The 15,622-nt window shown below is 42.4% G+C and overlaps 1 protein-coding gene and 1 non-coding gene across 2 annotated transcripts in view; both read right to left on the bottom strand.

Annotated features, from left to right (window-relative positions):
• Positions 1 to 3,733: 3,733 nt before the first annotated feature.
• On the bottom strand, positions 3,734 to 3,837 carry LOC132416125 (U6 spliceosomal RNA). Its single transcript, XR_009517471.1, has one exon. It is a non-coding gene; the product is annotated as a U6 spliceosomal RNA (small nuclear RNA).
• A 2,561-nt stretch (positions 3,838 to 6,398) lies between these two features.
• Positions 6,399 to 15,622, bottom strand: part of C1H1orf105 (chromosome 1 C1orf105 homolog) — a 25,681-nt gene continuing 16,457 nt past the window's right edge. The window contains exons 6-7 of the mRNA XM_060015734.1: positions 15,083 to 15,150; positions 6,399 to 11,787 (exon numbers count right to left, since the gene is read on the bottom strand). Of these exons, the coding sequence (XP_059871717.1) occupies positions 11,642 to 11,787; positions 15,083 to 15,150 (214 nt within the window). The 3' untranslated portion in view covers positions 6,399 to 11,641. The remainder of the gene's footprint in view (positions 11,788 to 15,082; positions 15,151 to 15,622) is intronic.

Here is a 15,622-nt window from a genome sequence, read left to right as displayed (position 1 = left end):
AACCCCTCACTTCTTCTTTTTTTTAACATCTTTATTGAAGTATAATTGCTTTACATTGTTGTGTTAGTTTCTGCTGTATAACAAAGTGAATCAGCTATATGTATACATATATCCCTATATCCCCTCTCTCTTGTGTCTCCCTCCCACCCTCCCTATCCCACCCCTGTAAGTGGACACAAAGCACCGAGCTGATCTCCCTGTGTTATGCAGCTGCCTCCCACTAGCTATCTATTTTACATTTGGTAGTGTATATATGTCCACGGCACTCTCTCACTTTGTCCCAGCTTACCCTTCCCCCTCTCCGTGTCCTCAAGTCTATTCTCTACGTCTGCATCTTTATTCCTGTCCTGCCCCTAGGTTCTTCAGAACCATTTTTTCTTTTTTAAGATTCCATATATATGTATTAGCATACTGTATTTGTTTTTCTCTTTCTGACTTACTTCACTCTGTATGACAGACTCTAGGTCCATCCACCTCACTACAAAACAGCTCAATTTTGTTCATTTTTATGGCTGAGTAATATTCCATTGTATATATGTGCCACATCTTCTTTATCCATTCATCTGATGATGGACACTTAGGTTGCTTCCATGTCCTGGCTATTGTAAATAGAGCTGCAATGAACATTGTGGTACATGACTCTTTTTGAATTATGGTTTTCTCAGGGTATATGCCCAGTAGTGGGATTTCTGGGTCTTTTCTATCTCCATTTCCTCACTCCTTTCTCACTTTTTCCTTTTTCTTTCAATTTAAGGAAAAAAAATCTCATTTTACCTTATTTAAAGTCTTCTAAGCAATAAAGTCTTGGTATAATATAAAATGCTCAAAATGTTGCACATTTACCTTTATAGGAGTTTTTATATTTATATATTATAATAATTTATGTATTGTTAGTTTTAAATAATCTAGAAATAGTGCTGGTGAATTTTCATTTCAGTGTGGAACCCAAAGACTGAAAGAGTGACCCCAACTGTTCCCTGTTATCAAAGATCATCTGGTCCCCACTGAACTCATGGACTGCACTGATCTAGCCCATCTACCAGCTTCTATTTTTTTTTTTTTTTTTGCGGTACACGAGGCTCTCACTGCTGTGGCCTTTCCCGCTGCAGAGCGCAGGCTCCGGACGCGCAGGCTCAGCGGCCATGGCTCACGGGCCCAGCCACTCCGCGGCATGTGGGATCCTCCCGGACCAGGGCACGAACCCATGTCCCCTGCATCAGCAGGCGGACTCTCAACCACTGTGCCACCAGGGAAGCCCTACCAGATTCTTAAACCTCTTCAGGGAATGAGATTCTAAAATTTAATAGTCCATTGAGTGGAGAAAATTGTCTTTCCTTTCCTAGTGAGAAAAATGATTTTTACATTTCTTATAACTCAAATGTTTCTGCTGAAATAGAAGGAAGCTTATTTTCTTTTGTTTGGTTCTCAGCCAAGTTAGAGAATAAATTTTAATATGCATATTAACATAATAACTCCCTTCCATGAACTTCACAAAGGGCATCAAAGAACAGCATTGTCAATTCCCCCTGGATCCTAGACCAAGAGGTTTAGTTACAATAACAAGATTTTAAAGATCAGGTCTGATTATTAGTAAGATTATTTGGCCATACACACATATTCCTTTAGTTCCACTTTGGAATGGGTATGAGACGAAATTATCCCTGCACCAAACAGTAGATAGAATAAAATAAATAAATTAATTAAATAAATAAAGCAAATGGAGGGAAGCCCTAGGCTAACTCATTGCCCTTGGGGGCAACAAAGCCTGCCCCCAGAACTGGACTCCTTATTTCTCTTCTACTTTCCAAAGGTTTCTCAATATTGAAACTGATGCCCTCTCTTTTAACACAAAAATTTCACAACCTCCTCGAAAGTCACTAATATGCGAAAGATAACTAATAGTTTTTGGCTAGAGTCTAAGTTTCTGAACACCCTCACCAGCTAAAAAGACTTTGTTCAAATTTACTTTCATTATGTTCTATTTTAACACAATAAGAATATTTTATTTTAAATATGTGTACATGCAAAATATTGAAATATTGCATGCACTTTCTAACTACACTCCTCCCCCATAGATCATGATATGTTCCTCCTGGGAATCCCTGGGCTTTCTAGTTTTGCTCTGGCCAGACTCCCTTCTATGGGCAGCCCTTTGAAACTTGTTCCACGATGGGGCTTTGCCATAGGTAACCAGACTTCCAAGATGATGAACTCCTGCCCGTGACATTTTCAAGTGTCTCCTTTCCCCTCCATACACACTCCTGCACCTCCCTCCCCACTGCTGCTGTGCTCCACTTTGGGCTCCAGCTGTGGACTGGAACACCAGGGCTGACTGCTGTTAAGACTCATTCACTGACTTTGCCACACTCTTGGGTCTAGTCAGCCTTCCTACCCTCTACCATCCACCGCCCAAGCCTTGTCTATCCTTGTGGGCGAGTTTCATGCCAGAGCCTGCTTCCCATTCCAAACACATGACACACGCCGATAACAGGCTGAGAGAACAGAGGCCTCTGCCTGGAGCAAGCACATGGCATTCCTTACCCTGAGAAAACACAAGACGAGGCTTGGCCTGGCTTGGTTTGGAGCCATTTTTATCCCTCAGAAGGTAGAGGATTCCACAGAGGAATTGCTACTTTGGACTTAACTCTAACAAGGTTGAGGTGATTGATTGCAAGGAAATATGAGATATACTGTGTTGAATAAGAACTGGGCACTGTTTACAATCAAAGAGGCAGAGTAGGGTAGTGGAAAGAGCTCCAACTACATGCTCAGAAAGACCTCAGTTCAATTCCCAACTTGGTGTGAACCTGGCGAACTTATTTAACATGTGTGAGTTCAATTTCCTCTTTCATATAATGGGGATAATAACTCTACCTATTTTGTAGGGTTGCTGTAAAGAGGAAATGTGAATTCACAGTGTCCAGCATGTAGTAGGGAACACAATAAGTGCTCAGCTGATCATTTATGAGCATACAGTATGAGTTTGACAAATGTTAGTTTAAAAAGTCAGCTTTCCAAATGTTAAATGAAAATTTGTTTGCTCCTGCGGTCAGAGACTCTAAATGGAAACCATGAGTGCTATTGCATCAATCCTTGTAGGATTTTTTCTTTTGTGCCATTTGGCTAATTAAATATTTTATTCTTTAAAAATTAATGGGTCAAGGACTTCCCTGGTGGTGCAGTGGTTAAGAACCTGCCTGCAATGCAGGGGACACGGGTTCAATCCCTGGTCCGGGAAGATCCCACATGCCGCGAAGCAACTAAACCCATGCACCACAACTACTGAGCCTGCGCTCTAGAGCCCGTGCGCCACAACGAAGCCTGTGCGCCTAGAGCCCACACTCTGCAACAAGATAAGCCACCGCAATGAGAAGTCCACATAGCTCAACAAAGATCCAATGCAGCCAAAAATAAATAAAAATAAATTAATTAATTAAAAAAATTAATGGGTCATGATAGTAAAATAAGTTTAAAAGCTGAACAATTTACCAAAAAATATATAAAAATGACTCTTAAACATATTGCAAATATGTCTGATCTCGTAATTTGAGAAATACAAATTTCAATTACACAGAGATATAATTTCTCTAAAATTGATTTAAAAATAAAAACTACTACCACTGTTGTCGAAGCTGAGGGAAACAGGCACTTGCATACATTTCTGGTGATAATATAAATTAGAAAACTCTCATAAAGGGATATTTTGCAATATCTAATAAATATACATAGCTTAAAAAATATGGAACGCTTCACAAATTTGCATGTCACTCTTGGGCAGGGGCCATGCTAATCTTCTCTGTATCCTTCCAATTTTAGTATACATGCTGCTCTTATTATTGAGACAGATACTTTTATCTTCATTATAGAGCACAGGAGACCAAGATTCACAGGGGTTAAGTAACTTGACCAAAGTTACACAATTATAAAGTATCACAATTCTGAGTTTATCCCTGTGATTCTAGCAACCCGATATGGTCAGAGTGTTATCTCATGCTTATCAGAAGTTCTTATTGGTAGTTACATAGGGATTTGATTAATAGACAAGAAAAATTAGTAATTTTTCAATAAATCGTTCACACCTGGTAGCAGCATTTGAAATTACCAACATGAAGACAGACAGTATTTAAAGAGGTCTTTAGCATTCTAAAACACAATTATCTTTGTCTCTTTGACAGGCAATTCATTGAAAAAAAGAAGTTGAGGTATTGTTTTTTTAGATTAAAAGAGCCAAAACTGCAATGTGTCACTTGATTTGATTTCGTTTTGTCAAAGCCATGATAGACATGTTGGCAACAAATTGGGGAATTTGAATATGGACGAAGTGGAGAAAACAAGCAGGAATTATTGTTCATTTTTTGTTACTTTTGATAAAGGTGCTATCCTTAGAAGGAGAGTTTTGCAGGGGTGGGGTGCAGAGCTGCAAGTGGTAAAATGAACTATTAGTGGTAAAATGTCATGTGTCTTTATTTTTAAATGATTGAGCTAAACAATATGTAAATAGAGGAAATGTGACAAAATATTGACAATTGTAGACCCTATAGGTGGAGGATACATAGGTGTTCTTTGCGCTACTAGTCCTACTTCTCTGTATATTTTAATGTTTTCATAATAGAATAGAGATTTAAGAAAAGGCCCTTGAAAATCACTGATCTAAAGGGAGGGCTTTAAAGTCATGCCATGGGGTTTGGCTCCTGACAAGGCTTGTATCAAAGACTGAGAGGAAGACAGAGGACCAGATAGTCAAACTTGGGAGGACTAATGATTGATGGAATCTAGATTTGAAAATGGCTGGAATCTAGCCAGGGGAACTTTAATAAGGAAGAATATAGTCATGTATATAGGTTTTTAAAATATTAGCAGCCTGAGGAAAGCATTCAGAACAGCTATTCTCACTAAAAGGACAAAAAGGCTTTAGTTGGTGGCAAGTCAATGTGAGAGAATGAAGTGATGTAGCTGCTAGGACAACTAATGCCCTTTTAGTCTCATTTCTGGAAGCAGGAGATCCAGAACAAGGGAGAGTGATGGTCACACAGCCACATCCGGCCAGGTCACATCTGGAGTTTTAGATTCCACTCTAAGTCCCTTGTTTTGAGTGGCACTGGGATAGGTCCAGAGAGGATGACTGGGCCACATCATACTAGCCAAAGAACCTGGGGCTCATAAGTTTAAAAAAAGACTAAGGGTCAAAAAGTCGACAAATAATACATGCTAGAGAGGATGTGGAGAAAAACATTTGTATGCTGTTGATGTGAATGTAAATTGGTGTATCACTATGGAAAACAGTATGGAGTTTCCTTAAAAAACCTAAAAATAGAACTACCATATGACCCAACAATTCCACTCCTAGGCATATATCTGGAAAAGACAAAAACTCTAATTCGAAAAGACACATGCACCCCAATGTTCATTGTAGCACTATTTACAATAGCCAGGTCATGGAAGCAACATGAATCTCCATTGACAGATGAATGGATAAAGAAGATGTGGTACAATGTACAATGGAATACTACTCACCCATTAAAAAGGAATGAAATAATGCCATTTGCAGCAACATGGATGGACCTAGATTATCATACTAAGTGAAGTAAGTCAGACAGACAAAGACAAATATTATATATCACTTATATGTGGAATCTAAAAGAATGATACAAATGAACTTATTTACAAAACAGAAATAGACTCAAAGACATAGAAAACAAACCTAAGGTTACCAAGGGGGAGGTGGGGGAAGGGATAAACTAGGAGTCTGGGATTAACAGATACACACTACTGTATGTAAAGTAAGTAAACAACAAGGACCTACTGTATAGCACAGTAGTAACCTATGAAGGAAAAGAATTGGAAAAAGAGTGTATACGTAACTGAATCACTTTGCTGTACACCTGAAACTAACAAAATGCTGTAAATCAACTATACTTCAAGTACATAATTAACTATTCATTTATTTTTAAAAAGACTAAGGAGAACATGGTCATGCCACCAAATATTTCAAGGGTTTTGTGCAAGAGACTAGTCCCATGCAGGCAGTGCCATAAAAAAGAAGCAGGTGCACTTGTTACAATAAAATGAAGCATTTTTGTAGCAGTGCCCAGGAAAGGACTGTGTTTGTTAAATGGACAGCTTGCGTGGATCATTACTGCTCCTGTTTAATGTAAGGAGAACACTGGGGAACTGATGCAAAGAGAGAGGAAAAATAAGTGAAAGTGCTTTGAAAAGCTTAAAATGCTACATAAGCTTGAGACATTTGTTACTACTTGCCAGAACTAGCATTTCAGTAGCAAAACTTCCAAGGGCCAGAGATAAAATTTATCTTTGACCTGGATGCTTGCCTGAACCTTGTATATAGTATCAAGGACTCCTTTGTCTGTTTTTTCAGGAAGATGAGTAATTATGTTGATAGTTTATCAGATTTCCAATTCCAAAGCTAGAAATCTCCCTGGCAACTCTTGAAGGGTTTTTTTTTCTTTTCTTTTCTTCATTTCCTCTTTTTTTTGTTGTTTTTGAGTCAATGAAAAACGTTCATGTGGTTTAAAACTCAAAGAGTAAAGAAGGGTGTACTATGAAAAATCTCCTTCTGTCAATTTCTGTCCTCTAGCCATTCAGTTCCACTCCTAAGAGCCAACTGATGTTACCCAGTATCTTTCTTGTTTTTTAGGCACTCTTACTCTTCATGTAGTTTTCTCCATGTGAGAATCTAGGAAGCAAGGAGAGAGTCCTCCTCTCTGTCCTCCTCCTTGCTCCTCTCAGATTCTCAGCAAGGGATCTGAAAGTCACTGCCTCTCTGGCCATGTGACATCCCATAGGATGGTCACTGTTACACAGGACCCAGGGGAGGCCTATCCCAAGAGGTTTCGGAACAAGTTTTCCTCGAAACTGCAAACATTTGCCAATGCCTTATTTCAGCATTCTGCACTCCACTGGCCAGGCAGTTAAACCTCTTGCCAAAGACTCTGCAAGGAACAAGAGATAACATTGTGTGTGGGTGAATATGTCTATTTCTCCTCTGACCAACCTTCCTGACGAGGTCACACAATTGCACCTTTGTTCCTGTCCAGAGGGCTGGACAGTTGGTGCTATGAGAACGTTATTGCTGCAATCACCAGGGTTCAGTTTATAGCAGAGAGTAACTCATGCTTATTCCCATACTGGCCTGTACACATGCTCTTCATTTGTGTATATGTGTGTTGTTTCTCCAATGATAAGTTAGTCAAAGGCAGGGTCCTAATACCTAAACCCTTTGTATCCTCAGATCCCCGAATATAAGGATCTCACCTCTTATTTTTTTCATATTGCTTAGCAACTGAGAAATGGATTTTCTTCCTTCTAAGTATCTCTTGCATATGTGTCTGGGTAGCTCCCATGGGGATATGGTGGGAGCATGAGATATTGTTCTCATCCTCATGAAGTGACACATTTTTCTAGAGAGGCAAGAATTACACGTATGATATAGGGACAGTACTTACTAAGGTGAGAAATTAAGATGGGCTTGAGGGGGACATGGTTGAAACATGATTGATCATCTCAGTTTTTTCTAGAGATTAGTTAAGTTTTATCCATTTCTTTAATCTTGATTCTTAAGACTGTAGTTTATAGATTCATTAACAGAAACAAGTTTGTGCTTCCTCTTCTTCCTGGACATTTTCTGTATTCTGTTGGGCAGGGCCGTCCTCATCCTTCAGACCTCCCCCAACCGCAGTAGCTACATCCACACAGGCATTCTAGACAGGGCTTCCTTAGGAGGAGACAAGGCCATTCTGCCAACCCTGTTACACTTCTGCTCCCTGGAGTTATATGATTCTTGCACATTTTCAGGTAGATGGGCAGCTCTAATGTGTAATACCACAGGGCCCAGGAGCCAACAGACCCTTGACAGGCCTCCTATGAGCTTTGACAGTTGGGGGCCAGGGAAAAGATGAGTGACCCTGATGAAGGCAGAGGCAGTAAAGGCCTGTGGGATTTCCCAGGGTTAAACTGGGGACTGGAGGTGACAATGGCTTTGTGTTACATACTTGATTTTTTGCATGGATTCTCCTAAATACAGAATTTCTCTCCATTTCTGGCAGTAAAAGAATTGTGCTGAGGGGCTTCCCTGGTGGCGCAGTGGTTTAGAATCTGCCTGCCAATGCAGGGGACAAGGGTTTGAGCTCTGGTCTGGGGAGATCCCACATGCCGTGGAGCAACTAGGCCCGTGAGCCACAACTACTGAGCATGCGCGTCTGGAGCCTGTGCTCCGCAACAAGAGAGGCGGTGACAGTGAGAGGCCCGCGCACCGCGATGAAGAGTGGCCCCGCTCACCGCAACTAGAGAAAGCCCTCGCACAGAAACGAAGACCCAACACAGCCAAAAATAAATAAGTTAATTAAAAAAAAAAAAAAAAAAAGAATTGTGCTGATTGATTGCTTTTTAAGTTCCCTGTTGGGGTGAAAGAAGATAAAAAGTAGGAGTAAGTCTGACTCATGTCTGTAGATTTTTATTATAACAAGCGTCATTTATTTTTAAAACAGCAAAATCTGGCTTTAGCCTTGAATCAAACAAGTCTACCCAAGATTATCCATGTTAAAAAATAAATCTGAAGGGCTTCCCTGGTGGCGCAGTGGTTAAGAATCTGCCTGCCAATGCAGGGGACACGGGTTCAAGCCCTGGTATGGGAAGATCCAGCATGCTACGGAGCAACTAAGCCCGTGCGCCACAACTGAGCCTGCGCTCTAGAGCCCGTGAGCCACAACTACTGAAGCCCACGCACCTAGAGCCTGTGCTCCATGACAAGAGAAGCCACCGCAATGAGAAGCCCACACAGCGCAACAAAGAGTAGCCCCTGCTCGCCGCAACTAGAGAAGAAGCCTGTGCGCAGCAACAAAGACCCAATGCAGCCAAATTAACTAATTAATTAATTAAAAAGTCAATACCACCAAATTTTGAAAAACTGCTGCTGCCTTCTCTCTAATCTCTGCCAAGGGACCAGATTTCTCAGGTAGGTGAGTTAAGCATCCTGGCATCCCTTTCCCTGGAAGGCTGGAGATGCAAGGGTATATGCTGTATACTAGATGTTCTCAAAGCATGGTCTGGGGACCCCTGGAGTCTCTGAAATCCTTTTTGGGATTTCTGTGAGGTCAAAATTATTTTCATAATAACACTGAGATGTTATTTGCCTTTCTTACTTTTCTTGCCTCCCAAGGGTATGGTGGAGTTTTCCAGAGGCTACATGACATGTGATGATGTTATCACTCTGATAGAAACTGGAAGGTGTACTGTGTATTTTTGTGTTTTTAAATTTCTCCATTTTAATTTATAATATAATTGTCAGTGGATATAACCCACTATTTAGGAGTGCAAAAGGTTGCTAAGATCAAAAATTTTAAGAACCATGATATAGACCAGGAGTCCCCAACCCCCAGGCCGCAGACTGGTACCGGCCTGTGTCCTATTAGGCACCGGGCCGCACAGCAGGCGGTGAGAGGCGGGCTAGCGAGCAAAGCGTCATCTGCGGCTCCCCATCGCTCGCATTACTGCCTGAATCATCCCTCCCACCGCCTCACTGCCCCGGTCCGTGGGAAAATTGCCTTCCACAAGACTGGTCCCTGGTGCCAAAAAGGTTGGGGACTGCTGATATAGACCATCATTCTCAGTCACCATGCTAGAACACTAGCAAACACCATACTGTTATTCTTTTTGATGAGAGTTTGGAAATACCCAAGTATTCTAGATGAAGACTTCTTAAAGAGATTTAGGAAGCATTCTACCTGTCTAGGTACATAATATTCAGATTACCTCAAAAGCTCTAAATAATTGTGCTGGGGGCTTGTATCCTCCCCTAATGTATGGGTATAGGTGCCCCAAATCCTTTTACTGGATATGCTAATTTGCAAAAAAAAAAAAAAAAAAGAGAAGGAAACATCTTTATCTGTGATTTGTCTGTCCTTTGACAATCATCTGAAATGGGATCATAATTCACGCATACAGCTTTCACCTTGAAAGGCAGTGCGTGCTATTTTTGGAATTCCTGAACTCTAAATGAACTGAAACCAAGAATCCATGGCCTACCAGGAATATAGGGCAATCAAGCAAGTTTTTCTGGTTTGGGAGTCTGTGTGTGTGCCTGTTTGTGCCCACGTGCGCACAAGAAATGAGGTCAGTTTGGTCACCAGGCCATTTGTTAGATATTTCTGAATCCCATTCTTCAAACACAGTCAGCACAGAGGTTGGTTCTCACATGTTGGTCCAGTGCCCATTTAGTCAGGAGCTTGAGATTCCATAAGGCCACTGCCTCCTAAGCAATGGAAGCGACCTTTTTGTTTTTTTAATAAATTTCTTTATTTATTTTTATTTATTTATTTTTGGCTGCGTTGGGTCTTTGTTGCTATGTGCAGTCTTTCTCTATCTGCAGCAAAAGGGGGCTACTCTTCATTGTGGTGCGCGGGCTTCTCATTGCGGTAGCTTCTCTTTCTGCGGAGCACAGGCTCTGGGCGCGCGGGCTTCAGTAGTTGTGGCACGCGGGCTCAGTAGTTGTGACACATGGGCTTAGCTGCTCCGTGGCATGTGGGATCTTCCCAGACCAGGGCTCGAACCCGTGTCCCCTGCATTGGCAGGCGGATTCTTAACCACTGCGCCACCAGGGAAGTCCTGGCCTTTTGTTTTATACAAGCCCTCCTGAAGCTGGGCATGGAGCATGTGTGCCCATAAATATAATAGTTACAAGCCTAGACTCTTCCTTTGTCTCCCTCACACACATGGACTATGACAGAGTTGGAGATATATATCCTCAAACTAAAGTAACCAAACTACCAAATACAAGCATTTGTTTTGGATTCGACTGAACACAGATTAGATGAACATCTGTTATATGCAAGGCACTAAAGAAGGCGGCATGAGGAAAGCAAAACAGACACTGTTCCTGTCCTCAAGGGTGGCAACAGCTAATCACCTGTCATTTTCCAGTTACTGCATCCCAGTATCCTCTGTCATCTATCAGAGTTAACTGACAGAGATAAGGACAGAAGGGTGACCTCCATTTCTCTCTTTTATTCTTATTAGGCTGAATTCATGAGGGACCTCCTGGGGCCATCTCTAGCCCCCTGTCCTGAAGGAAGAAATAATTTTCACAGAAATTTCATGTCTTAGAAACAGAAAGATTTTGTCTATTATAAAGAATCTTTAGCAAAGTAAAATGAACGACACTCAATATGTTCCATTTTAATCAACATATCTTTATAATCATGGACATTAAACCATTTTGTTTTTAGGAGAAATGAGTGATAAGACAATGGCAAGAGCTAGAATTCTAGCAACAGTTAGGAAGGCAAAACTGAGCCATCATTTTTTTTTTTTTTTTTTTTTTGCGGTACTTGGGCGTCTCTCTGTTGTGGCCTCTCCCGTTGTGGAGCACAGGCTCCGGACGCGCAGGCTCAGCGGCCATGGCTCATGGTCCCAGCCGCTCCGTGGCATGTGGGATCCTCCCGGACCGGGGCATGAACCCATGACCCCTGCATCGGCAGGTGGACTCTCAACCACTGCGCCACCAGGGAAGCCCCTGAGTCATCTTTTTCATGCTGAGAGGAAGTGATGAGAAGGCACTAGTGTCAGAAACTGGCTTGGTGAGGATGCTTTCTCTCTGAGAGTCTGGAAGCGGATGAGCTCCGACCACTCACTGCCTCATTGTCTTGCCCACTGGTTCCTTTCTGGGCAAGGAAGAGAGTTGCATGTCCTGCAGTGTGTCGTAGGCATCTGACAGCAGTCCACGGGAGACAGCTGTTCTGGGGCCCAGAATGGGCAGTCTGTAGCGAGCGCCCTCTGGAGGACAGTGTAAGAAGGAAGGACAAGGGCTCCTTAGAGTCTATTTTTAAAATCTACTCAAAATAACCGATGTCACCAAAGACTTCTTTAACCTTATAAAACAGCTTCAAAGTTCACATGAGAATCCATTTTACTAGAACCATCTTAGCCCCCACCAACTTGAGCTTTTACAAATCTTGACAAAGAGGCCAGAAAGGAGTGCTTAGAAACATAACTCAAATATTTGGAGACATTGCCAATTAAATTATAAATGAAGGGGGCTTCCCTGGTGGCGCAGTGGTTGAGAATCTGCCTGCTAATGCAGGGGACACGGGTTCGAGCCCTGGTCTGGGAGGATCCCACATGCCGCGGAGCAACTAGGCCCGTGAGCCACAACTACTGAGCCTGCGCGTCTGGAACCTGTGCTCCGCAACAAGAGAGGCCGCGACAGTGAGAGGTCCGCGCACCGTGATGAAGAGTGGCCCTCGCTTGCCGCAACTGGAGAAAGCCCTCGCACAGAAACGAAGACCCAACACAGCAAAAATAAATTAATTAATTAATAAAACAAAGGACTAGTCTTTGCCAAAGAATGATTGAAATTTAAAAAAAAATTATAAATGAAGATAAAGTGTGTCTGGAGTTGTAACACAGGTCAAAGGGAAAAGAGGATTCAATTCTCAGAAGACTTTTCAGGGACACGTATATGGTTCTGCTCTTCAAACAAACGTGATCTTATGAAAGGCTACAGTAGTGGAAAAGTCTTGTATTTCAAAAGGAAACTTCATTTTATGAAATAATTTATTTTAGTGCTCCTTAAAATCCTTACCATCCTGACCTCTTCTTTGAATATGAGTTTATATACAGGAAGTTAGTTAATATTCAACTCTTTGAAAATACTCATTGTGCAGGAGAGTAAATCAGTGCATAAAATAGCATCTTCCCATTGGAAATCACTGAATGACTAAGGGAACTGGAGTCCTGAATTCTCTGGAAGAAGCTCTTTAGTCCAGCTGAATGAGAGCTAAGAGATGTCACAAGATCACAAACCTAGGACCCAGTTCAGTGTCATTGCTGTAATGAAGAGGAAACAGGTCCAGGGTCATGACGGACTGAGGACCAGAACCCAGATCTCCTTAATCCTAACCCTCTGTGCCATATCTCAGCACTGGGCCAGGTGGTAGACCTAAGTCAGGTGGTTAGTAGCTCTACCAATGTTTATGGACAAGAGCCTGTGAGTGTCATAGAACTCTGGACTCAAGGCCAAAGTCAAGATAAACAAATCCAGAAGAAACCCCATCACTTACTAGAGATAGGCTCTTTCCATTTACTTAGTCCTCACTAATAATTATTGAGGACATATCAAGTTTAGCTGAATCCAGAAAAATACTAGAGATTACTGTCATGATCAACAGAATGAGTTAGACAGTCACTGGCAGGGATGGTCGCTGGGATGAGTCAGCCATTTGGTGTTTGCAGCATGTCCACAGGCTACGTAGCACAGGGACATGTCTAAACTGTATAAACCAGTGGGGCTGGGGCAGTGTCAGCAGGTTTTCTGGGTCAGTCAAAGGTGAAGGCTGCTTGTACTGAGCGTCTGGCTCTTGCGGGTGGTGGTGGGCAAAATGCTTCTCTGGTTTTAAAGGTGGGAACACAGAGACCCAGATAGTTTCAACAATATGGCCAAACCTGTCTAGCAAGACTAGGATGTGAATGCAGGTCTCTTTGCTCCTAGGATTTTTCTTTGACCTCAGAGAGCACACACAAGAGCAAAGCTCAGCTCAGAAGGGTTGCAACTGGAATCAACTGCAGATCTACCAAGCTTCAGCTCCATAAGCACTCTCTCTGAAGTCTCACCTCCAACACTGCTGCCCTTGAATGAACTCTATGGGCAAGAACGAGGTCTGTCCAGAACATAATGTGCTGATCTATGTGCACTGAGTCTAGTTCTCACACTGGTAATTGAAATACACTCCCAGGGTTAATAAATTGATGAAAGGCATCTTGTCACACGGTCCTGTAGAATCAGATAATAAACATTCCTGCTGAGGGAAGGGCATGTAATTGTGTGTGAGTGTGTGTACACGTGTATGTGTGTTTTATCCTTTGTGAGGCAGACCTGAAAAAAAATTCAGGTTTAAGGGAAACTCAGAATGAATGTATGGCTGGTACGGAGAACCCTGAAACCAACTGCACGTGCCTGTCACCCAGTGTTCCCTAGGCTTCAGGAGAATGAAGTGGTTGCAGGCAGATGGGGGCAGCTTTCATTGGGAGGATGCTCTTAGCTCTTGGAAATTCAGTCCACTTTGGCTAAATGAAAGTCACGAGTGAGGCCAATATTTTTGGATACATAAGAAGGGATTGGGACTATAGCAGTCTTTCACTCCGCTAGAGTGGTTATCTCCTAACCTCAGCTGTCGCCTGAGTCTCTGGTCCTCCCTCTTGACATCCCTTCAAGATATCCCTTCTACCCTCAAATGTCCTTTCTTGATGTCCTCTCAGTTCAGTTCTGGCTCTAGCTTCTCTGCAACCACCCAGGATAGAGATTAGACTTTCCCATCAGTACAAAGTGAACTTGATTTTCCTTACTGTGTGTATCAAATAAGAGAAAAACTGAAAGTGGCTTCAGTTAATCTGGGAGCAAATGAGAAGATGGACAAAGTTACTAAAGTGGCAGCCTATACTGCATTAAACCCTTGAATCATATCACTCCAAAGAATGACCCACCTCCTCTTTGCCAGCCCAGTGTTGGCTTCTCTAAAAGATAAGACTTAGGTCAATGCTGAAGCTGGAGATAGAGTTGTGCTGTCCTTTTTTTCCATACCAGCACATGAACATAAGAATAGCACTGGGAAGCTGCCAGGGGAAGGCAGGTGTTCTAGGGAGCCTGTGGAAGGGAGGGCTCAGGGCTTGGCGAGGCCATGCCTTGGGTGTGGGGACACATTTCCCTTCCCAGCTTAACTGGTACTATCAAGACTGCCTGAGAAGGGAATTATCTACTTTGTGCCCCATCCCTACAGACATTCTTCAGCAAGTGGATTATGGGGCTCTTTAGAAAGAATGGGGCAGAGCCCTGTGGCGTGGAGAGGACCTGGGAAGGAACACACCATGGATAAATGCAAGTGAGGCCTGAAGAGGGGACAGGTAGGGCTGGAGTGAAGGGAGGGCTGTGGACCTGGCGAAACAGGTCAATAAGCAGTACGTGAAAGAGAAGGGATGGAGAATGGGAATTTGTTCAGAAAATTTAGAAATTATCTTAGGTGTTACTCTGGGGGTGGTATGTCTCCCACTACAAGTACTCCAAAAGAAAGCAAACCTGTTGGGATGTCATCACGAGGACGTCTGGGTACAGTCTGGGCCTTTGGTGGATGAAGACTCATCATTCTGACTGGAAGAAGCAAGAACACACATTAGTGATTTGGCTAGAGCTTGGTGGAAAGGAATGTGTCATTGTACATTTTAAAACACAGGTGGTCTCTCGACCCCAGCACCTGTTAACCTGGTGCTCAGACCACCTGGGAGCAGTGTGAGATGACTGGCCAAAGACCACCACTTCTGAAGCTCTTTTTACTTTAGTAGTATTTTCATGGATTTTGATAAAACCTTCATTTAAAAAAATGTTTTATTCCACTGTCAGATAATATATGGTCTGAAAATAGAAGGGATTAAGGAGAGAATCTTCCAGTTCTCAGAAAAAAAAGTAACAACACTTCCAGATCAGTGCAAAACTGAGAATATTTTTTTAGAACCTTCCAATTCTCAAGAAAAATGTCTTGATCACTCCCTATTTCTCCTGGTGGCTGAGACTGTGGAAGTGACCTTCAACCAAAAGGTATATAAGCTCAAACCATTTCTA

Source organism: Delphinus delphis, chromosome 1, assembly GCF_949987515.2.
Source record: "Delphinus delphis chromosome 1, mDelDel1.2, whole genome shotgun sequence".
In the NCBI taxonomy this organism is placed as follows: Eukaryota; Metazoa; Chordata; class Mammalia; order Artiodactyla; family Delphinidae; genus Delphinus; species Delphinus delphis.
This window is presented reverse-complemented; position numbering and strand designations above follow the sequence as displayed.